The sequence below is a fragment of the Bison bison genome, unplaced genomic scaffold, assembly GCF_000754665.1.
Source record: "Bison bison bison isolate TAMUID 2011002044 unplaced genomic scaffold, Bison_UMD1.0 scf7180017864316, whole genome shotgun sequence".
In the NCBI taxonomy this organism is placed as follows: domain Eukaryota; kingdom Metazoa; phylum Chordata; class Mammalia; order Artiodactyla; family Bovidae; genus Bison; species Bison bison.
Genome location: NW_011494888.1, coordinates 3,665,183 through 3,689,571, shown reverse-complemented (window position 1 = coordinate 3,689,571; position 24,389 = coordinate 3,665,183). Strand labels below are relative to the sequence as shown.

General features: G+C 39.7%; 1 protein-coding gene across 5 annotated transcripts in view; it reads left to right on the top strand.

The window, feature by feature from the left end:
* The window catches only part of HIATL1 (hippocampus abundant transcript-like 1), a 121,782-nt gene that overhangs the window by 19,064 nt on the left and 78,329 nt on the right, over positions 1–24,389 (top strand). Inside the window, exons 1-3 of one of the 5 annotated variants that reach the window (XM_010852795.1) lie at positions 3,711–3,731; positions 4,328–4,365; positions 19,472–19,567. In XM_010852795.1, coding sequence (XP_010851097.1) covers positions 19,559–19,567 — 9 coding nt within the window. In that variant the 5' untranslated portion in view covers positions 3,711–3,731; positions 4,328–4,365; positions 19,472–19,558. Of the gene's footprint in view, positions 1–1,842; positions 1,940–3,710; positions 3,732–3,826; positions 3,850–4,327; positions 4,366–14,894; positions 14,996–19,471; positions 19,568–24,389 lie in introns of those variants that run through there. The other 4 variants (XM_010852796.1, XM_010852794.1, XM_010852793.1 and 1 more) reach the window with 4 other exon arrangements.

The following is a 24,389-nucleotide window of genomic DNA, read 5'->3' as shown; positions in this document are numbered from 1 at the left end:
GGATGCCCCGCTTTCCCCCACAGGCATGTCCCACCACAGTCTCCTCCCTCACATCCCCTCTATCCGTCTCTCCACAGTCAACAGCAGGCCTCGCCCTGGGATTGCTCCACAATCCCTAAACTCCAGCCCCCAGCCGCTGTATCTTCTAGGGCACCTGCGTCCCTGTCCACGGTATGTATGGCTGTGGCAAGGACTGTCTGATTCTCATTCCATTTAGGCTGCCACAGATCAGGTTTTCACTCTCAGCCTCAAATGTTTCTTCTCTGACTCAGACAGTTGCCCCAATGTGGTGATCGGAGCCCTGCTTCAGTTCCCCCACCCGATGAAGGCAGGTCCAGTTTTACTGTTTACTAACACTCCTTTTTTCCCCCCTAGTTCATTCATTCTACCAAGTTTCTCATAGTTCTATATATTATTTTCTGCTGGTCAGGTACTCCTGTCCCCTCTCAGCTGGTGTGCTGCATGCACTTCTGTGTCGAATGTGTATTCCTGATGTATCCATGGAGAGAGATGTACTCCATGCCCCCCTACTCCTCTGCCATGTTGTTCTTGAAACATTATCTCTTTTTCACCTATATTTTGTGTAAACAGGTCTTTAAGTATCACCTGAATTGCTTCCCTGGTGGCTTAGATGGTAAAGCGTCTGACTATAATGCGGGAGACCTGGGTTCCATCCCTGGGTTGGGAAGATCTGCTGGAGAAGGAAATGGCAATCCACTCCAGTACTATTGCCTGGAAAATCCCATGGACAGAGGAGCCTGGTAGGCTACAGTCCATGAGGTCGCAAAGTGTTGGACACGACTGAGCAACTTCACTTTCACTCTCTGTGTATTCTTGCCATCTCTTTTTAATCTCTTATGCTTCTGTTAGTTCCTTACTGTTTCTATCCTTTATCATACCCACCCTTGCATGTACTATTCGCTTGATAACTCCAGTTTTCTTGAAGAGGTATCTAGTCTTTCCCATTCTATCATTTTCCTCTATTCTTTGCACTGTTCCTGTGAGAAGTCCTTGTTATCTCTCCTTGGTGTTGTCTAGAACTCTGTTCAGTTGGATATATCTTTCCTTTTCTCCCTTGCTTTTTTACTTCTCTTCTTTCCTCAGCTATTTGTAAAGCCTCCTCGGATAACCACTTTGCCTTCTTTCATTTCTTTTTCTTTGGGATGTTTTGGTCAGTGACTCCTGTACAATATTATGAATCTGTCCATAGTTCTTAATGTACCCTGGTCACCAGGGCTCATCCTTTTATTCATCACTTCCATGTATAATCATAAAGAATTTGATTTAGGTTGTACCTGAATGGCCTACTGGTTTTCCCTACTTTCTTCAATTTAAGATCTGAGCCACAGTCAACTCCAGGCCTTGTTTTTGCTGACTGTAAGAGCTTCTCCATCTTTGGCTGTAAAGAATATAATCAGTCTGATTTCGGTGTTGACCATTTGGTGGTGTCCTTGTGTAGGATTGTATCTCGTGTTGTTGGAAGAGGTGTTTGTTATGATCAGTGTGTTCTCTTGACAAAAATCTGTTAGCCTCTGCCCTTCTTCATTTTGTACTCCAAGGCCAAACTTGCTTACAATTCTGGGTATCTCTTGAGTTCCTATTTTTGCATTTCAATCCCTTATAATGAAAAGGACATCTTCTTCAGTGTTAGTTCTAGAAGGTCTTATAGGTGTTCATAGAACCATTTAGTTTTAACTTCAGCATCCTTGGTTGGGGCACAGACTTGGATTACTGTGATGTTGAATGGTTTGCCTTGGAAATGAACTGAGACAATTCTGTTATTTTTGAGATTGCACCCAAGTACTGCATTTTGGACTCTTGTTGACTAACCTAATATTCCAGGTTCCTCTGTGTGCTGCTGATCCCCGCTCACAGTGCCAGTGGTCTTGCTCATCCTGTTCATCTGTCTGCATTGTTCGCTGAACCCATGGCAGGCAAGGTGCGAGCTAAGAGGCTGGAAAAAAATGCTAGGTTCCATGGGAACTGCAGATACATTTATTCTCTCCTGGCTGGTGCAGCAGCCATAGCATTAGACAGAACACAACATAACCACACACAACCCTTCAGGGCTTTTCCAAGTGAAGTTTTTACTGGTGTACCTCACAGAGTAGCCCATGACCAAGCAAGTACCTCGTGATGCACATGTGCAGCACTGTAAGTGATCTCAGATGTTCCATAATTGTGCAGGGTCATTGTTTACAGAGCATGGGGCGAGAGAGCCTGACCACACCATCCTGGCTACTTTGCTCTTTCCCCACACTATGCAGTACTGTTCTTTATAGCATCAGAGTTTACTTTCACCACCAGCCACCATCACAGCTGAGCATTATTTCTGCTTTGGCCCAGCTACTTCATTCTTTTTGGAGCTATTTGTAATTGTCTTCCACTCTTTCCCAGTAGTATCATGAAGTCGCTCAGTCGTGTCCTACTCTTCGTGACCCCATGGACTAGCCCACCAGGCTCCTCCATCCATGGAATTTTTTAGGCAAGAGTACTGGATTGGGTTGCCATTTCCTTCTCCAGTAATATACTGGACACAATCTGACCTGGCGGGCTCATCATCTGGTGCCATATCTTTTTGCCTTATATTGTTCATGGAGTTCTCATGGCAAGAATACTGGAATGGCTTGCCATTCCCTCCTCCAGTGGACCACATTTTGTCAGAACTCTCCACTATGACCCATCCATTTTGTGTGGCCTTGCATGACATATGCCCCATTGCCATGACAAGGCTATGATTCATGAAGGGACGTAATGACTTTAAGCCCATTAATAGTTAATTGCCTGTACTTACTATTTCATTGAGCTTACAAAGTGTGAAGATAATAAGTTAACCATTCCTTTTTCATTCATTATCAAAATTCTTAAAAAGAACTTTAGCTAATCAGTGTTTGGTTATCCTGAGATGTAGAAAAGGGGAATACATGCTTCTCTCTCATTTTTTCACACATTTACCAGTTTTCAGAATAATAGCTTAGTTTTCTAACATCCACCAAAGATCTTACATTTCAATTCATGCAGATATTGCCCTTCTTACTCAGTCCTTCCCCACTGGGGGTCCCTTTAGATTGGTTCCTGAATCCTTTTGATATGACCATAGTTGTCTATAGCATCTTTGCTTTTGGCAAAATATGTTCCAAGATCGTGTACATTTTTTGACCGAAAACCTTTAGTCAACTTATTGTCAAAAATTTCAATTTTCTTTTAGTGGGAAATGATGTTTCAAGACCACAATCTGTGCTCTAGGAGGTGTTCACTCCTGTTAGGTGGCTCATTTTTTGTACACTTTTTCAGTGAATAGAATTAGGAAATCCTATTTTCCTTTAAGGTAATTATACCACAATCTATATTAATATTTTTAAATCAAATTTAAGATTTCAAGTTTTTACTTCTTTCATTTTACATTTGTATCTTTTTCTCTGAAACAATGAAAATCTTTGTTCATAGAGATAATAGCATGGTAACGTATTTACTGTGCTATTAGATGCATTTGAAGTTTCAGAAAATAAAAGTGTTTCTAGTATCAACAGGATTACTTTAAAACAGCTTAGTTTTTGTGTGTGTGTGTGTGTTTTTCTAATTTTTTGGATCCTTAGGACGTGCATTCAAATTCTGTATTTTAAAAAGCAACTAAACAACACCTTGATACACAGGTTGATTTATTTCATTTGGATTTAATTATGTTTTAGGTTCAGATGGTAAAGAATCTGCCTGCAGTGCAGGAGACACAGGTTCGATCCCTGCGTTGAGAAGATCTCCTGGAGAAGGGAATGGCTACCCACTCCAGTATTCTTGCCTGGAGAATTCCAGGGACAGAGGAGCCTGGCGGGCTTCATGGGATCACAAAGAGTAGGACATAACTGAGTGACTTTCACTTTCAAAGCATCTATAATCCTTTGTTCCAAAAGCAAATATATAAAACAAGATGTGAAATTTTACTCCATCTGTCACTCCCATTTCTCTCCCTCCTTCTCATGTATGTAACTGGTTTTCTTTGGATACTGCTTTGGATGCTTCTTTCCACCTATGTTTTGTATTTTATTATAACCAAATGTATGTGTGTGCATAGGTATTAATAGTATTTGATCTCTTGGATTAAAAAGTACTGTACGTGCCTTGCTTTTTTTACTTAACAACATATTCTGATCATTGCTACGAAGCAATATGTTATCACTGTATAATACTCTAGTGTGTGGATTTACTATAGACTATTCTGGTAGTACTTTACTGGATGAACTGAGTCCCTTGAGGGGGAAACCCTATTGAAGTGTTGCAGAGCCCTGTCTATATGACACCTCATATTATTCCTGTTTTGTCTTTGGCACAGATCCCTAAAGTGGAATTGTTGCTTTGAAGGATAAATATGTAAGTAATTTTGCTAGATGTTGCCACATTGTATGATTTTTCATGCGGTTAGCAATATGAGGGAATATTGTCAAACTTTGGAAGATTGCCTGATCTGACAATGAGACATTATCTGAGTAAAGCTCAATTTGCAGTTTTCTTATTATGAATGAAGTTGTTGAAGGGCTATTTGATACAATACCTTATTCTATGAACAGTTTGTCTTTTGCCCATCTTACTGTTGGGTTTTTAGTCTTCCTTGATTTTTTTTTTTTTTAAGAAGCATTGTGTGTGTTAGAGACATTTGTTGATTAGCTCATGTAATCTGAAGTTGTTTTTTTTTTTTCACTCACAGTTTATATTGCTTTTTTATTATAATATTTCTTATTGATTATAACTTAAAGTGTGTTTAACCTTTGCCCCTACAATTCCACTTTCAGGAATTTATCCTAGAATACTGTACATTTGTATATATAAAAGGACATTAATTGTCCCAGCAGTTCTACTCCTTAATGCATAGCCAAGAGAATTATGTTCTACAAAAATGTGTACATCAGTGTTTATACTAGCATTATTTGTAATAGCCAAAGGTAGAAAGAACTCGTGTCTATTAAACTGATAAATGAACAAGCAGAATGCAGTACATTCACATAATGGAATATTATTTGGCCATAGAATTGAATAATGAACAATGATGAACTTTGAAAATATTATGCTGGATGGAAACAGCAAGACACAATAAGCCACATGTTGTATGATTCCATTTGTGAATTCTATTTATATATGATTCTAGAGTAGGCAAATCTGTAGAGACAGATTTAGAAGTTAGATTGTTACTAGGGGATGGGGTGAGGAGAAAATGGGGTATGGGACTTCTTTTTGGGTAATAGTTTTAAAACTTTGTGAATATATGGAGAGGTGAATTTTATGAGAAGCAAAAAGCAAAGGAGAAAAGGAAAGATGTAAGCATCTGAATGCAGAGTTCCAAAGAAAAGCAAGAAGAGATAAAAAAAGCCTTCCTCTGCGATCAATGCAAAGAAATAGAGGAAAACAACAGAATGGGAAAGACTAGAGACCTCCTCAAGAAAATTAGAGATACCAAGGGAACATTTCATGCAAAGATGGGCTCAATAAAGGACAGAAATTGTATGGACCTAACAGAAGCAGAAGATATTAAGAAGAGGTGGCAAGAATACACAGAAGAACTATACAAAAAAGATCTTCACAACCCAAATAATCACGATGGTATGATCACTCACCTAGAGCCAGATATCCTGGAATGTGAAGTCAAGTGGGCCTTAGAAAGCATCACTACGAACAAAGCTACTGGAGGTGATGAAATTCCAGTTGAGCTATTTCAAATCCTGAAAGATGATGCTGTGAAAGTGCTGCACTCAATATGCCAGCAAATTTGGAAAACTCAGCAGAGGCCACAGCACTGGAAAAGGTCAGTTTTCATTCCAATCCCAAAGAGAGGCAATGCCAAAGAATGCTCAGACTACCACACAACTGCACTCATCTCACACGCTAGTAAAGCAATGCTCAAAATTCTCCAAGCCAGGCTTCAGCAATACGTGAACCATGAACTTCCAGACGTTCAAGCTGGTTTTAGAAAAGGCAGAGGAACCAGAGATCAATTTATCAACGTCCACTGGATCATGGGAAAAGCAAGAGAGTTCCAGAAAAACATCTATTTCTGCTTTATTGACTATGCCAAAGCCTTTGACTGTATGGATCACAATAAACTGTGGAAAATTCTGAAAGAGATGGGAATACCAGACCACCTGACCTGCCTCTTGAGAAATTTGTATGAAGGTCAGGAAGCAACGGTTAGAACTGGACATGGAACAACAGACTAGTTCCAAATAGAAAAAGGAGTACGTACGTCAAGGCTGTATATTGTCACCCTGCTTATTTAATTTATATGCAGAGTACATCATGAGAAACGCTGGGCTGGAAGAAGCAACAAGCTGGAATCAAGATTGCCGGGAGAAATATCAATAATCTCAGATATGCAGATGACACCACACTTATGGCAGAAAGTGAAGAGGAACTAAAAGCCTCTTAATGAAGGTGAAAGAGGAGAGTGAAAAAGTTGGCTTAAAACTCAACATTCAGAAAACGAAGATCACTTGGGCATCTGGTCCCATCACTTCATGGGAAATAGATGGGGAAACAGTGGAAACAGTGTCAGACTTTTTTTGGGGGGGGCTCCAAAATCACTGCAGATGGTGACTGCAGCCATGAAATTAAAAGACGCTTACTCCTTGGAAGAAAAGTTATGACCAACCTAGATAGCATATTCAAAAGCAGAGACATTACTTTGCCAACAAAGGTCTGTCTAGTCAAGGCTATGTTTTTTCCAGTGGTCATGTATGGATGTGAGAGTTGGACTGTGAAGAAAGCTGAGTGCCAAAGAATTGATGCTTTTGAACTGTGGTGCTGGAGAAGACTCTTCAGAGTCCCTTGGACTGCAAGGAGATCCAACCAGTCCATTCTGAAGGAGATCAGCCCTGGGATTTCTTTGGAAGGAATGATGCTAAAGCTGAAACTCCAGTACTTTCGCCACCTCATGCCAAGAGTTGACTCATTGGAAAAGACTCTGATGCTGGGAGGGATTGGGGGCCGGAGGAGAAGGGGACGACAGGGGATGAGATGGCTGGATGGCATCACTGACTCGATGGACATGAGTCTCAGGGAACTCCGGGAGTTGGTGATGGACAGGGAGGCCTGGCGTGCTGCAATTCATGGGGTCGCAAAGAGTAGGACACGACTGAGCGACTGAACTGAACTGAACTGAAACATTTTTAGTGATTATCACTAACCAAATCATGAGAGAACATTAGACGAATTCAAATTGAAGGGCATTCTACAGAATAACTGCTAAGTATATACCAGTACTTCTTGAAAGTGTTAAGATCATGAAAATATAAAATAAAAATCTTAGGAATCATCTCAGATTGGAAAAGTCTAAGGAAACATGAGAACCAGTTCTCATGAGTCTAAACATGAGTTTAGAGTTTTAAACTCATAAACATGAGTCTAAGGAAACATGAGAAAATGCAGTGTGAAATCGTTGATTAGACCCTAAACTAGGAAAAATAAATTAGTGGGGAAAAAGTGAATTCACATAAGATTCATGAATTAGCTAAAGTAGCATAGTGATGTTTGCCTCCAGATTTGAATAATTATACCATAGTTATTTAATATGTTAACATTTGGGGACACTCGTAAGGGATATACAAAGACTCTACTGGTTTCTGTATCTTTAAAATTATCTTTAAAATGTTTTAAAGTAAAAATTATTATTTCAACAACATTAAAAAAAAAAGACAAAACTCCATTGATATCCATCAACATGGAATGGGTAAAATAATGGTATTTTCATACAGTGGAATACAGTTTATCAGCTACAGAGAACAAGAATTTGTATACAGTGACATGGAAAAATAGGTTAAGGTATTCATAAAAAAGAAAGAAGATACATTTTCTGTTACCATTTATGTAAAAGAATGTTTTTACCTATAATGTACATGTGTAAAAATATTGACGCATTTCTAGCATCGTGATTGCCTATGGAAAGTAGAACATATATTAATTAATATATTCCCTTACTTTAATGTTTTATGACTTTCGTATGTTCATGTAACAGTTGTAAGGTTTTTATGTATGTCTATTCCATAAAAAGGAATGCAGAAAGATAATTAACTCATTAGCGATAGCTTACAGTGAATGGTGTGTTGAATTCGAAGGAGAAGGTCTCCGAAGGAGAAGAATTCACTCTGGGACCAAAGACGTAGCCTCAGTCATTCAGAGCTTTGTGTAGCAGAGATTTTATTAAAGTGAAAGAATAGAGAAGAGCTTTCAGTGAAAGGCACTGGAAGGGGATAGGAGTATACCCACCCTTGCTGCTTTAGTGGGATATTATATATACCTCAAGGTATATATACTTCAAGGCAGTGAAAGTTTTACCAGGCTCCTCTCCCTCAACATACATCTTGAGATAACATCAAAACAAGATTAACCAAGGGGAACAGGTCTCTGAACAAGATGTCTTTGGTTGGGATATATTGTATCCATATAATCAAGGGCATAGGTTTTTGAAGAAAAATAGGTTTCTGAATAGGTACATTGTTTTGTTGTATAATCATTAGCTCTGGGGTTAGAGTTAGTCTTAGACAAATAGATTGTTGCCATAGCAGCTCACAGGCCTAAGGGGAAAGAATGTAAAAAAGGGTTGCCTCCTCCTCTTCCTCAAGGGCCCTGGACTCTCTATCAACCTACCTAAAAATTAACTGTCTTAGTATTGAAAATTATGACCAACCTAGATAGCATATTTAAAAGCAGAGACATTACTTTGCCAACAAAGGTCTGTCTAGTCAAGGCTGTGGTTTTTCCAGTAGTCATGTATGGATGTGAAGGTTGGACAGTGAAGAAAGCTGAGTGCTGAAGAATTTATGCTTTTGAACTGTGGTGTTGGAGAAGACTCTTGAGAGTCCCTTGGACTGCAAGGAGATCCAACCAGTCCATCCCAAAGGAGATCAGTCCTGGGTGTTCATTGGAAGGACTGATGTTGAAGCTGAAACTCCAATACTTTGGCCACCTCATGCGAAGAGTTGACTTGTTGGAAAAGACCCTAATGCTGGGAAGGATTGGGGGCAGGAGAAGGGGACGACAGAGGATGAGATGGCTGGATGGCATCACCAACTCAATAGACATGGGTTTGGGTAGACTCTGGGAGTTGGTGATGGACAGGGAAGCCTGGTGTGCTGCAGTGCATGGGGTCACAAAGAGTCGGACACAACTAAGCAACTGAACTGAACTATTAGTCTCTACTGTTTAACTCTCTTATTAGTCTCTACTGTTATATAAAACATTAAGATAAAAGAGAAGTGCTAAGTCCAAGTATTTAATTCCCTTAATAATGCCTTTCATGTATTTGATATTTTGGCTTTTTGTGTTAAGCTCATTAGGTAAGTTTTAGGATTATATGTGCAGTGATTCATTGGCTGATTGCTGTGTCTGGCTTTGAATGAAGTCCAGGGAGTACTCGTTTTGCATTGTGTATTGTTTTGATGACTAGTTACAAACTCCTGTGGTCAGAAGGTAAAGAGTCTGCCTGCAGTACAGGAGACACAGGTTTCATCCCTGGGTTGGGAACATCTCCTGCAGAAGGGAATTGCTAGCCACTCCAGTATTCTTGCCTGGAGAATTCCATGGATGGAGGAACCTAGCGGGCTACAGTCCATGGGTCACGAAGAGTCAAAGACAACTGGGTGACAAACATTTTCACTTTTTTACAAACTCCTGTGTAGCCAGAGTGATGTTAATCCTCTAGGTATGTCTCCTGAGGAGAGAATCACAGTAGGCTTAATTAACAGAGCTGAGAGTTGAAGTTGTTTTCCTTCTTAAGCATACAATCTTAATTCCTCACATTAAAAAATAAAAAAATGAGTGCTTACTCTTTTCCTATAATGAGTAATATACAGTCTTTTAAACAGAATGCTATGGACCATGCTTTTGATTTACTTACAAGTTAACTTTGAATATCCTAGGAAAATCATCACTAAGTTAAAAAATAACTCCTGTAGAAAGCACCCTGGAGCACCCTGTGTGTGAAAGGAAACTCTAAAACAAGTCTAGACCTTTGGCTGCTCTTGGATGTCTCTATCTGGGGTTTATGTTTGAAAGAAATAGGTCTTAATCTATATGGGCCTCATCATCTTTAATAACACCGAGTCCCTTTCCTTCAGTTTCAGCCGCTTTTGTAGATCTTCTTCTCCAAAGGAGGAAAAGAATGCTCTTTGGGGGTCTCTTACATGATTTTGAATATTCACATGCATATATATGTGTGTGTAAGTGAACTCACTCAGTTGTGTCCAACCCTTTGCAACCCCACAGATTATAACTTACCAGGCTCCTCCGTCCATGGAATTTTCCAGGCAAGAGTACTGGAATGGGTTGCCATTTCTTCTTCCAGAGGATCTTCCTGACCCAGGAATCCAACCCAAGTCTCCCGCATTGCAGGCATATATATATGTACATATAAATTTTCTTTAATTGTGGTAAAGTATAGATAATATAAAACAATTAAGATGTTAAATTTTAAGTGTACAGTTCCGTAGTATTAAGTATATTTGCATTGTTAACAGAACATTTTCATCTTGCAAAGTAAACTATACCCAGTAAATAACAATTTCCTCTTTCACCATACTCCATCTGTCATCCACCATTCTACATTTTGTTTCTATGTTCAGCTACTCTAGATACCTCATATAAGTGGAACCATAAGGTATTTGTTTTTTAGTGTGTGTGACTGGTTTATTTCACTTAACATAGTGTCCTCAAGGTTCATTCATGTTGTAGCCTGTTTCACAAGTCCAGATGTCACTCTCGTTCCCCTGCTCCCACCACCGTTCAGTTCAGTTCAGTTCAGTCGCTCATTCATGTCCTACTCTTTGTGACCCCATGAATCGCAGCACGCCAGGCCTCCCTGTCCATCACCAACACCTGGAGTTCACTGAGACTCATGTCCATCAAGTCAGTGATGCCATCCAGCCATCTCATCCTCTGTTGTCCCCTTCTCCTCCTGCCCCCAATCCCTCCCAGCATCAGAGTCTTTTCCAATGAGTCAACTCTTGGCATGAGGTGGCCAAAGTACTGGAGTTTCAGCTTTAGCATCAATACTTACAAAGAAATCCCAGGGTTGATCTCCTTCAGAATGGACTGGTTGGATCTCCTTGCAGTCCAAGGGACTCTGAAGAGTCTTCTCCAACACCACAGTTCAAAAGCATCAATTCTTCAGCGCTCAGCCTTCTTCACAGCCCAACTCTCACATCCATACATGATCACAGGAAAAACCATAGCCTTGACTAGGTGGGCCTTTGTTGGCAAAGTAATGTCTCTGCTTTTGAATATGCTATCTAGGTTGATCATAACTTCCTTCCAAGGAGTAAGTGTCTTTTAATTTCATGGCTGCAGTCACCATCTGCAGTGATTTTGGAGCCCCCAAAAATAAAGTCTGACACTGTTTCCACTGTTTCCCCATCTATTTCCCATGAAGTGATGGGACCGCATGCCACGATCTTCGTTTTCTGAATGTCGAGCTTTAAGACGACTTTTTCACTTTCCACTTTCACTTTCATCAAGAGGCTTTTTAGTTCCTCTTCACTTTCTGCCATAAGAGTGGTGTCATGTGCATATCTGAGGTTATTGATGCTTCTCCCGGCAATCTTTATTCCAGCTTGTGCGTCTTCCAGCCCAGCATTTCTCATGATGTACTCTGCATAGAAATTAAATAAGCAGGGTGACAATATACAGCCTTGACATACTCCTTTTCCTATTTGGAACCAGTCTGTTGTTCAATGTCCAGTTCTAATTGTTGCTTCCTGACCTGTATACAAATTTCTCAAGAGGCAGGTCAGGTGGTCTGGTATTCCCATCTCTCAGAATTTTCCACGGTTTATTGTGATCCATACAGTCAAAGGCTTTGGCATAGTCAATAAAGCAGAAATAGATGTTTTTCTGGAACTCTCTTGCTTTTCCCATGATCCAGTGGATGTTGGCAATTTGATGTCTGGTTCCTCTGCCTTTTCTAAAACCAGCTTGAACATCAGGAAGTTCATGGTTCACATATTGCTGAAGCCTGGCTTGGAGAATTTTGAGCATTACTTTACTAGCGTGTGAGATGAGTGCAGTTGTGTGGTAGTCTGAGCATTCTTTGGCATTGCCTTTCTTTGGGATTGGAATGAAAACTGCCCTTTTCCAGTCCTGTGGCCACTGCTGAGTTTTCCAAATTTGCTGGCATATTGAGTGCAGCTTTCACAGCATCAGCTTCCAGGATTTGAAATAGCTCAACTGGAATTCCATCACCTCTGCTAGCTTTGTTCATAGTGATGCTTTCTAAGGCCCACTTGACTTCACATGTGAACTAATTTTTTGTAGCTTAGTGTTCAAAAAATAATTTCTCAGAAATTCTTGTTTCTCTTTGTAACCGCAAAAGTGAAAAGTGAAAGTGAAATCGTTCAGTCGTGTCCGACTCTTTGCAACCCCATGGACTGTAGCCTACCAGGCTCCTCCATCCATGGGATTCTCCAGGCAAGAATACTGGACTGGGTTGCCATTTCCTTCTCCAGGAGATCTTCCCAACTCAAGGATTGAACCCGGGTCTCCCACATTGCAGGCAGACGCTTTACCATCTGAGCCACCAGGGAAGCTCGTAACTGCAAACACTTATAATAAATATAATGATTACTCCATCTATTTTTTAAAATAGAAGTAAAAAAGGATGTTTGTGATGGAGGTTATTCTTTAATCTCACACATTTTTCATTGAGTTGTGTTTGGACTAAGGGTGAGATTGGGGAGTTAGAGGAGACTCAAAACAGTCTTGAGTTTAATCATGAGGGCAAGGGGGTGGTGTTTATATCAGTTCCTATTAGTATTTGCTTTTTATAAGGAACTACCCTAAAATTTATTGACTTAAAACAAGTATTCTTTGGATTAGCAGTTTCGGTTAATCTCATGTGGGGTTCTTCACTGCATTTTTCTTTTGGGGCGGGGGGTGGAGGTGGAGGGAGTTACTCATACTTTTTCAGTCATCTGCTGGCTTGACTGGAGTTGGATGATCTCAGCTGGCCTTGCCCCTGTATCAGGCCCTTGGTTTATCTAGACGGCCTCATAGGGAGAGTCTCATATGCTCTCATCCTTGTATGCCTAGATGGGATTTCTCTGAAGTCTTGAAGGCCTCTGGAGGCCTTCATCAGAGGTATATGTTGTTACTTTATCTGATATATGTTGGTTAGATCAAGTTGCTAAGCCCCTCCATATCTCAGGAAGTGGAGAAATAAACCTAATGGAATTGACAGCACAGTCACACTATTAAAAGGTTTAGTGTACAGGAATAGGAACAATCTGTAGTTCATTTTTTGAAGTCTTCTACAGTTCTTCCCTGTAGCTGAAATGGTAAAGAATCTGCTTGTGAGACAGGAGACCAGGGTTCGATCGATCCCTGGGTTGGGAAGTTCCTCTGGCAAAGAGAATGGCAGTCCAGTCCAGTATTCTTGCCTGGAGAATTCCATGGACAGAGAAGCTTGGCGGGCTACAGTCCGTGGGGTCACAAAGAGTTGGACATGACTGAGCAACTAACACACATACACACACAGGACTAATGGGATGAGATTTGTATTTTAGAATGCTCACTGTTGAGTGTAGTGTCAAGAAAGATTTGGAGCACATAGTGAGTTAAGAGTCAAGGCGGGATCATCATCTGTGGGAGAGATGTGAATGTGTAAAGACATCACATGCTTTTCATCCTGTGCTTCAAAATATCTCAAGATGTCCCATACTGATTTATAAAGGGGCAAAATGCAGAGGGATTTAAGTTGGCTTAAAACTCAACATTCAGAAAACTAAGATCCTGGCATCCGGTTCCATCATTTCATGGCAAATAGATAGGGAAACAGTGAAAGACTTTGTTTCTGGGGACTCCAGAATCACTGCAGATGGTGACTGCAGCCATGAAATTAAAAGACTCTTGCTCCTTGGGAGAAAAGCGGTGACCAACCTAGACAGCATATTAAAAAGCAGAGTTTGCTGACAAAGGTCCATCTAGTCAAGCTATGGTTTTTCCAGTAGTCATGTATGGATGTGAGAGCTGGACTGTAAAGAAAGCTGAGTGCCAAAGAATTGATGCTCTTGAACTGTGGTGTTGGAGAAGACTCTTGAGAGTCCCTTGGACTGCGAGGAGATCCAACCAGTTGATCCTAAAGGAAATCAGTCCTGAATATTTTTTGGAAGGACTGATGCTAAAGCTGAAACTCTAGTAACTGGCCACCTGATGCAAAGAACTGACTCTTTTGAAAAGACCCTGATGTTGGGAAAGATTGAAGGCAGGAGGAGACGGGATGACAAAGGATGAGATGGTTGGATGGCATCACCGACTCAATGGACATGAGTTTGAGCAAGCTCCTGGAGTTGGTAATGGACAGGGAAGCCTGGCATGCTGCAGTCCATGGGGCCACAATGAGTTGGACACAACTGAGTGACTGAACTGAACTGACTGATGACTGAAAATGGAGAGGGGAGACATTGAACTGATCCAGAGAGGTTTTGCTACATCATGCTCAACTGGAAATAATTAAAAGTTTAGTAAATCGTTTCTAATTAGATCATAATTTAAAGAAGCATGTGCTGCTTTTTTCATCAGCATACTAGACACGGAGAACTTACGGAAGAATTGGAAAGAAAGCAGATTTATTTTTGCCACCGTCTCCTATATAGTTGCCTACACAAAATTCCCACTATATCAAGGCCTGGCTGTCAAGATTTGCTAGGGATGAATGATAATTAAGGTAGTTTACATGGAGATGAAAGAAAGTGTTTGCATTTTAGAAGAGATGTAAATTTAAACAATTTTTAACTGACAGATATAAACATTTACTACTTGAACAAAAGGCGGGTTGTCTATTTTTTTTGCAAGGTGTTAAACACAGCATAATTGTCTAATGGTATATGCCTGCAAACTGAGTGCCTGTTTTTATATTTAATTAGCATTGTAGCCACGTGGATCTCTATCCCAGTGGTCTTCATAAATAGAACTTGCCTGGGAAAGAGTACTACACTAAACCACAGAAACTGCAAATGAGAAAAAGGTGACCCTCCTTTGCTTCCTAGTGTGAGCAGTTTTCAAAGGTTTTGGGGTGTTTTTATTTGCTTTTTAAAAAATTCTGTGTGCATGATGATTGATAAAATGAATGATTTACAATGATAGTTATGCAATTTGTTGACATATATTCATCCACGTTTTGAGAATAGATTCTTTGCAGTGTGGGGTGGGTAATTTAACTGTAGATAATTTGGAAATTATTGGTAAATGCATATAAGCTATTTACTTTTTAAAATATATTTTTATCATTACTTCTGCTTTTGTTTTCATTCTGTAGATTCTAAAACAGATTACAGATATCTTCTGTTTAAAATTTTAATACATTAGTTTGTGACTCTAAGATTTAAGAACTTAAAGAAGTCTTCAGTACCATTATTACGATGAGTATAAGTCTTGAGTATCACTTAATACCTATTCTATTTCCAAATTTCTATGATTGGGTTGATGAAAAATAAATTGATCTAAGAAAGAAATGAAAATTTTTGTTTGAGCTAAGCATGAGGTTTTTAACCAGGAGGAGCATGTCAGAAAACTCTGAAAATCGTTTGGTCCATACACAGTTATATCATTGCACTTCTTTAGAGGTCAAGAACAGTTATATCCAGTGTTTTTGAGACAGAGGGGCTATACATCAACTATCATATTATTGACAGCTTTCACAATCCATATCAGAGAGCCGTGTGACCCCTTATCAAGAAAGAATGTTATATTTAAGGTGTTATCTTAGGAGAATATTGCCATTTATGGATGAGGGGAAATTTCTACTGATGGGAAAGATTTGGTTGATGCATAAGGCAGACAAACTATCCACAGTGGGGAGAGGGGAGGCCAGAGGGCAGAGAAAATTTATTATGTTTAATTTTTTTTTATCTTGGTTTAAAATATGAGTTTTACTTCACAGTTGACTCCGTTTTTCCCGTTGGTCAAAACCCAAAGTCTACATGTTGCTTTTGGCTAGTATTGGTCAAATTTGTTTTACTCTGTATACTAATGTAGTATGTGGTTCTTTTTATACTCTCCATACCATGTCTTTGAGGAATATGGGTCATTTTTTCTAAATTCTAGATTTTGTGGTGTAAGAGACCAGAGAAAAACCATTACTTTCCAAAGAGCTCCTTCTTCCATCTCACCTGCATTTTGTTGAGGGCTTGTTATAGTGGGTTGCACTATTTGGAGTACATCTCTGAACAAAACAGATTTTAAAAATCCATTTCCTTCATGGCATTTACATTTCCAGTCTAGGGGAGGTAGACAGTAAACAAAAATGAAGTTTGTTAGACCTCTTGTAGAGAACCATAGCAGATAACAAAGGAAATAGGGAGTGTAGGACCATGTTGGATGTGTCAGATGTGTGGTTCCATGCAGTAGGAGCCAGGGAGGGTCCAGAAGAGGATCAATTTACATTTAAATGGTTGCTCTGGCTACCTTGCAAGAGATGAAGGAGCTAGGATGAAAAGCTACTCTATAGTTGGTGCAGTTACAACTCAGATGGGACTTGAACCCACCTCTGTTTTAATTGAGATCCCACACCTGGGCTCAGGACTTAATGAAGCTTGGGTTCTTAATGTTGTGTTACAGAAGGAGTTTAGTGATGGACAGACAGACTCTGCAACCCCATGAACTATAGCTCGCCAGGCTCTTCTGTCTTCCACTGTCTCTTGGAGTTGGCTCAGATTCATCTCCATTGAGTCAGTGATACTATCTAACCATCTCATCCTCTGCTGCCCCCTTCTCCTTTTGCATTCATTCTTTCCCAGAATCTGGGTCTTTTCCAGTGAGTCAGCTTTTTGCATCAGGTGGCCGAAGTATTAGAGCTTCAGCCACAACCCTTCCCATGAATATTCACAATTGATTTCCTTTAGGGTTGACTGGTTTGATCTCCTTGCCATCCAAGGGACTCTCAAGAGTCTTCTCCAGCGTCACAGCCAGAAAGCATCAATTCTTGGATGCTCAGCCTTTATGGACCAACTTACATCCTTATATGACTACTGGGAAAACATAGCTTTGACTATACAGATCTTTGTTGGCAAAGTGACGTCTCTGCTCTTTAATATGCTGTCTAGGTTTGTCATTGCTTTCTTTCCAGGGAGCAAGTGTCTTTTAATTTCATGGCTGCAGTCACTATCTACAGTGATTTTGGGACCCAAGAAAATAAAATCTGTCACTATTTCCACTCTATCCCCTTCTATTTGCCATGAAGTGATGGGACTGGATGCCTAATCTTAGTATTTTTAATGTTGAGTTTCAAGCCAGCTTTTACACTCTCCTCTTTCACCCCCATCAAGAAACTCTTTAGTTCCTCTTCAGCTTCTGCCATTAGAGTGGTATCATCTGCATATCTGAGGTTGTTAATATTTCTCCCTGCAGTCTTGATTCCAGTTTGTGATTCATCCAGCCTGGTAGTTCACATGGTGTACTCTGTGTATATAAGTTAAATACACAGGGTGACAATGTATGGTCTTGTCATGCTCATTTCCCAATTTGGAACCAGTCATTACATGTCTGGTTCTAACTGTTGCTTCTTGACCTGCACATAGGTTTCTCAGGAGACCTAGTTGATTCTAACCAGTTTATGTTCTATATATCCTAGGCTATGTCATTCTTCTAAAGATTGTGCCCTCTACCCTCCTGTTTCAAAACCTGGTTTGAAGGTTGTGTTATAATAAAGATCTTCCTTTGTTTTAATTGTTTGGTGCTTAAATGGTCCTTTTTTGTTTTTAAAATTTTGTAAAATGCTTTCTGTTTTGCAAATGTCTTATTTAAGTGGCATTTAAAACTACTTATTAGTTGTTGCAAAAATCTAGAAATTTACAAATTTGGATTTTTAATAACAATTGTTCTTGGCCTGAAAATTTTGAAAATTTTCAAAACAATAAAAAATTAGAAGAAGAGTAAAATGAATAGTCATTCCCTTCATCAAGGCTCAACAATTAACAGAATTAAATTTTGTGACATTTGCTTTCAAAAGTATACATGTACCTTCTTTTTTGATAAATCATTTGATAGCCGTAAGTTGCAGTAACATTAATGCCATATGATTATCTAATATATATTACATATTCAAATTTTTTCCTCTCGTCTCCTTTTTATCCAGGATCCCCCATTTGGTTGTCATGACTTGTCTCCTTTAATCTGTACTAGTCTCCTACCTTTACTTGGTCTTTTATGACATTGACATTTCTAAGGAGACCTGGCTGGTTGTCTTATAGATGTCTCATAATCTGAATTTGATCATTTACTCATGGTTAGATTCTAATTAAACCATGCAGATATGCTTTTACCTTTTGAAGTATGAAAAGCATGGGAAGAGTGGGGATTTTACAGAGTCTTTTGTAAGTATCACTTCCAATACAAAATGCTAATAAAGCACTTGATCTTGTAATAACCATTGTCACAGAGTCAAAGAACATTAATTCAGTGGACTTTTAGATTTTATCTCCAGAGTCATAAACTGAAGAAAATTAGAATAGGCAGTTTTAAAACAAAAGGGAAACAGAAAGCTAGATTTTGACACCTTTATGTATCAAAGTGTGTTTTCAGATTTGACCTAATCCTTATTGTTCCTCCCCCAGCTCCTATCATTTTAAATCATCTATGCTGCCCCTGAAGCTTTTTAGTGTTGACTCCCTGTCTGCCTCTCTCAAGTAACAAGGGCAACTTCAGACTTAGGCCAAATGGCTAAGGAACCCTTAATTAGTGTCTTCAGACAGAATATTCAGGTCCTGGAACCTGAGTCTCTTAAAGACCCAGTTGATTTTCTACCAGAGTTCCAGTGATTTGCATTGACAGGCCAAGTAGAAAGTGTATAATCTTGACATCTTCCATAAGGGAAGATGAAGAAATCAGGGATACCACAGAATGAAGCTTTATCTTAAATAATATCAGTTTAGTTTAGTTGCTCAGTCGTGTCCGACTCTTGGTGACCCCATGGACTGCAGCATGCCAGTCTTCCCTGTCCATCACCAACTCCCAGAGCTTGCTCAAACTCATGTCTATTGACTCAGTGACGCCATCCAACCATCCCTTCCTCTATTGTCCCCTTCTCCTCTTGCCTTCAGTCTTTCCCAGCATCAGGATCTTTTCTAATGAGTCAACTCTTCACATCAGGTGACCAAAGTAATGGAGCTTCAGCATCAGTCCGTCCAATGAACATTCAGGACTGATTTCCTTTAAGATTGACTGATTTGGTCTCCTTGCAGTCCAAGGGACTCTCAAGAGTCTTCTCCATCACCACAGTTCAAAAGTATCAATTCTTTGGTGCTCAGCTTTCTTTATGGTCCAACTCTCGCATCCATACATGACTACTAGAAAATAGGTAGGACCTACCCATATTATTTAATATTATTTAATATGGGTAGGTCCTAAGTTTATACAGTTTGTGTGTGTTAAGTACCATTTTAGGATAATGGGTTTCTTTTAACTGTTTACTGTTTTTCATAATAATTTTCCTCTTTTTTTTTAGCTACAAGGCTTTGGCCGACCAAGTGTATACCATGCTGCTATTGTCATCTTCCTTGAATTCTTTGCATGGGGCCTGTTGACAACCTCAATGTTAACTGTAAGTATTCCTGAATCAAGTCCTTGTTTATGAGAGCAGAGACATCCTTAAGCATATGAGCTGTATATCTAGGTATGTGTTTGAGAGTAGCTCTTGACAGTAACTTAAGACTGTTTAATTGTGTTGTTTCCACTGTAGACTGTGAACCACTTGCAACAAAATATCTGCTTATTAAATATTCTTGGATAGCAGGACTACTTCCATTGAACCAGAATCTTGGGAGTGCTTGTGTATGAACTCTAGTCTGCATAGTTAGGAACATCTTTTAGAAGTCCTAGAGGAAAACATTGCAATGCTTTGTTGAAGTTTAACTTACTTAGTATGGGTGTAACAGCCTTTGAGTTAAGAACATAGTAATAGGAGATTGGTAAGTACTATATAACAGTGACAGTGATGAATGAAAGAATGAAGAATTTCCATTTTTGGTAGCTGACCTATAGCCATTTCTTTGCAGAGACCATTTAATCCCTTAGCAAGAACTTGGGAGGTCTGATATATGATGTGGTTAGAGGAAAGGGAAATGCTGAAGAAAAGATTGGGGTGCAGACTTTAAGTGACTAGTAACTACTTAACACTCAGTTTTAATAAAGGTATTTTTAAATTGGCCTTAAGAGTTCAGTTGTCTTAAATTGTTTTATAAAATTCATTGTTGATTAACTCTTCCCAGTCACCATTTTGCCTTACCAGAGAATCCCTTTGGATCTAGGTAAACTTTGTTCCCAAATTAGGTTTAGAAAATAGAGAACTTGAGAGGGTGACTATTACCTTTATGTATTACATTGCTATACACTTTTTAAAGTTTTTAATTCTTCTAGCACATTTAAAATTACATCTTGGATGAAATAGTAAGGTTAAACTGCCGGTGTTTTTAACTCTCTGTTTTATTCTTTTTCATTGCATTACCTTTTTCTTCATTAATCCTTTACTGTAGAAGGTTATTGGTTATTAGTTAATGAGGGATAAGTGGTCTCCATTTCAAGTTTCATGAGATCCTGCCTGCCGTGTTCTTCACTATGTCCCTAGTGCCTAGGGCTGCCTGGGACAAAGGTGTAAAATGTGCATTTTCTTTGAACAAATGTACGTGTTACAGGCATATGTGTCTTGAGTGATTGCTTCTCTAAGACATATTTTTAATATAAATATAGACACACCAGTCTATTCATTTTAACAGAGTGTTATAATTTAATTTTTGACCCGTGTTTTCTGATTCCCACCCCCTCCCAGTGTCTTTAGGTTACAAAGTTCAAAATAGTGCTTTTCTGATGCAACCAGTTGTCTATACTTGTAGTTATTCAGCAGGTTTCTCAATGCAGAAGTTATTCTGTAACCATTCTTTGTTTGTTAAAAATTCAAATTGAAATGAGGAATATTTTAGTATTTTTGATATCCTGTGAGAATTCTAAAACCACCTTCCAGACAATTAAAATCCTTGGGAAATTTTGAACCTATACCACATTATTGGTCAGTCAATCAGTCAGTTCAGTGGCTCAGTCGTGTCCAACTCTTAGTGACCCCATGAACCGCAGCACCCAGGCCTCCCTATCCATCACCAACTCCCAGAGTTTACCCAAACTCATGTCCATTGAGTTGGTGATGCCATCTAACCATCTCATTCTCTGTCATCTTCTTCTCCTCCTTCCTTCAGTCTTTCCCAACATCAGTGTCTTTTCAAGTGAGTTAGGTCTTCGCATCAGGTGACCAAAGTATTGAAGTTTCAGCTTCAACATCAGTCCTCCCAGTGAATACCCAGGACTGATTTCCTTTAGGATGGACTGGTTGGATCTCCTTGCAGTCCAAGGGACTCTCAAGAGCCTTCTCCAACACCACAGTTCAAAAGCATCAATTCTTCTGCCCTCAGCTTTCTTTATAATACAACTCTCACATCCATACATGACTACTGGAAAAACCATAGCCTTGATTAGACGGACCTTTGTTGACAAAGTAATGTCTGCTTTTTAATATGCTGCCTAGGTTAGTCATAACTTTCCTTCCAAGGAGTAAGCGTCTTTTAATTTCATGGCTGCAATCACCATCTGCAGTGATTTTGGAGCCCCCCAAAATAAAGTCTGACACAAAATAAAGTCTAAACACTATGTTTCCCCATCTGTTTGCCAAGAAGTGATGGGACCGGATACCATGATCTTAGGTTTCTGAAGAGCTTTAAGCCAACTTTTTTAACTCTCCTCTTTCACTTTCATCAAGAGGCTATTTAGTTCTTCTTCACTTTCTGCCGTAAGGGTGGTATCATCTGCATATCTGACGTTATTGATATTTCTCCTGGCAATCTTGATTCCAACTTGTGATTCTTCCAGCCCAGCGTTTCTCATGATGTACTCTGCATATAAGTTAAATAAGCAGGGTGACAATATACAGCTTTGACATACTCCTTTCCCAATTTGGAACCAGTCGGTTGTTCCATGTCCAGTTATAACTGTTGCTTCCTGACCTTCATACAGGTTCCTCAAGAGGCAGGTCAGGTGGTCTGATATTCCCATCTCTTTAAGAATTTTCCACAGTTTGTGGTGATCCACACAGTCAAAGGATTTGGCATAGTCAATGAAGCAGAAATAGATGTTTTTCTGGAATTCTCATGCTTTTTTGATGATCCAGCGGATTTGGCAATTTGATCTGTGGTTCCTCTGCCTTTTCTAAAAGCAGCTTGAACATTTGGAAGTTCATGGTTCACGTATTGCTGAAGCCTGGCTTGGAGAATTTTGAGCATTATTTTACTAGCGTGTGAGATGAGTGCAATTGTGCAGTAATTTGAACATTCTTTGGCATTGCCTTTCTTTGGGATTGGAATGAAACTTGGCCTTTTCCAGTCCTGTGGCCACTGCTGAGTTTTCCAAATTTGCTGACATATTGAGTGCAGCACTTTAACAGCATCATCTTTTAGGATATGAGATAGCTCAACTGGAATTCCATCACCTCCACTAGCTTTGTTCATAGTGATACTTCCTAAGGCCCATTTGACTTCACATTCCAGGATGTCTGGTTCTAGGTGAATGATTACACCATCATGATTATCTGGGTCGTGGAGATCTTTTTTGTACAGTTCTTCTGTGTATTCTTGCCACCTCTTCTTAATATCTTCTGCTTCTGTTAGGTCCATACCATTTCTGTCCTTTACTGAGCCCATCTTTGCATGAAATGTTCCCTTGGTATCTCTAATTTTCTTAAAGAGATCTCTAGTCTTCCCTATTCTGTTGTTTTCCTCTATTTCTTTGCATTGATCCCTGAGGAAGGCTTTCTTATCTCTCCTTGCTATTCTTTGGAACTCTGCATTCAAATGGGTATATCTTTCCTTTTCTCCTTTGCTTTTCGCTTCTCTTCTTTTCACAGCTGTTTGTAAGGCCTCCTCAGACAGCCATTTTGCTTTTTTGCATTTCTTTTTCTCGGGGATGGTCTTGATCCCTGTTTCCTATACCTTGTCATGAACCTCTGTCCATAGTTCATCAGGCACTCTATCAGATCTAGTCCCTTAAATCTATTTCTCACTTCCGCTGTGTAATCATAAGGGATTTTATTTCCATCATACCTGAATGTTTTAGTGGTTTACCCCACTTTCTTCAATTTAAGTCTGAATTTGGCAATAAGGGGTTCATGATCTGAGCCACGGTGAGCTCCTGGTCTTGTTTTTGTTGACTGTATAGAGCTTCTCCATCTTTGGCTGCAAAGAATATAATCAATCTGATTTCGGTGTTGACCATCTGGTGATGTCCATGTGTAGAGTCTTCTCATGTTGTTGGAAGAGGGTGTTTGCTATGACCAGTGTGTTCTCTGGATAAAACTCTATTAGCCTTTGCCCTGCTTCATTCTGTACTCCAAGGCCAAATTTGCCTGTTACTCCAGGTATTTCTTGACTTCCTACTTTTGCATTCCAGTTCCCTATAATGAAAAGGACATCTTTTTTTGGTGTTAGTTCTAGAAGGTCTTGTAGGTCTTCATAGAACTGTTCAACTTCAGCTCCTTCAGCATTACCGGTTGGGGCATAGACTTGGATTACCATGATATTGAATGGCTTGCCTTGGAAACGAACAGAGATCATTCTGTTGTTTTTGAGATTGCATCCAAGTACTGCAATTTCAGGCTCTTTTGTTGACCATGATGGCTACTCCATTTCTTCTAAGGGATTCCTGCCCGCAGTAGTAGATATAATCGTCATCTGAGTTAAATTCACCCATTCCAGTCCTTTTTAGTTCTCTGATTCCTAAAATGTCGACGTTCACTCTTGCCATCTCCTGTTTGACCACTTCCAGTTTGCTTTGATTCATGGACCTGACATTCCAGGTTCCTATGCAATATTGCTCTTTACAGCATCGGACCTTGCTTCTATCACCAGTCACATCCACAACTGGGTATTGTTTTTGCTTTGCCTCCCTCCCTTCATTCTTTCTGGAGTTACTTCTCCACTGATCACCAGTAGCATATTGGGCATCTACTGACCTGGGGAGTTCATCTTTCAGTGTCCTAACTTTTTGCCTTTTCATACTATTCATGGGGTTCTCAAGGCAAGAATACTGAAGAGGTTTGCCATTCCCTTCTCCAGTGGGCCACATTCTGTCAGCCCTCTCCACCATGACCCCTCCATCTTTGGTGGCCCCACACGGAATGGCTTAATTTCATTGAGTTAGACAAGCTGTGGTCCTTGTGATCAGATTGGCTAGTTGTCTGTGATTGTGGTTTCAATCTGCCCTCTCACACCTACCATCTTACTTGGGTTTCTCTTATCTTGGACGTGGGGTATCTCTTCATGGCTGCTCCAGCAAAGCACAGCCGCTGCTCCTTACCTTGGACGTGGGGTAGCTCCTCTCGGCAGCTG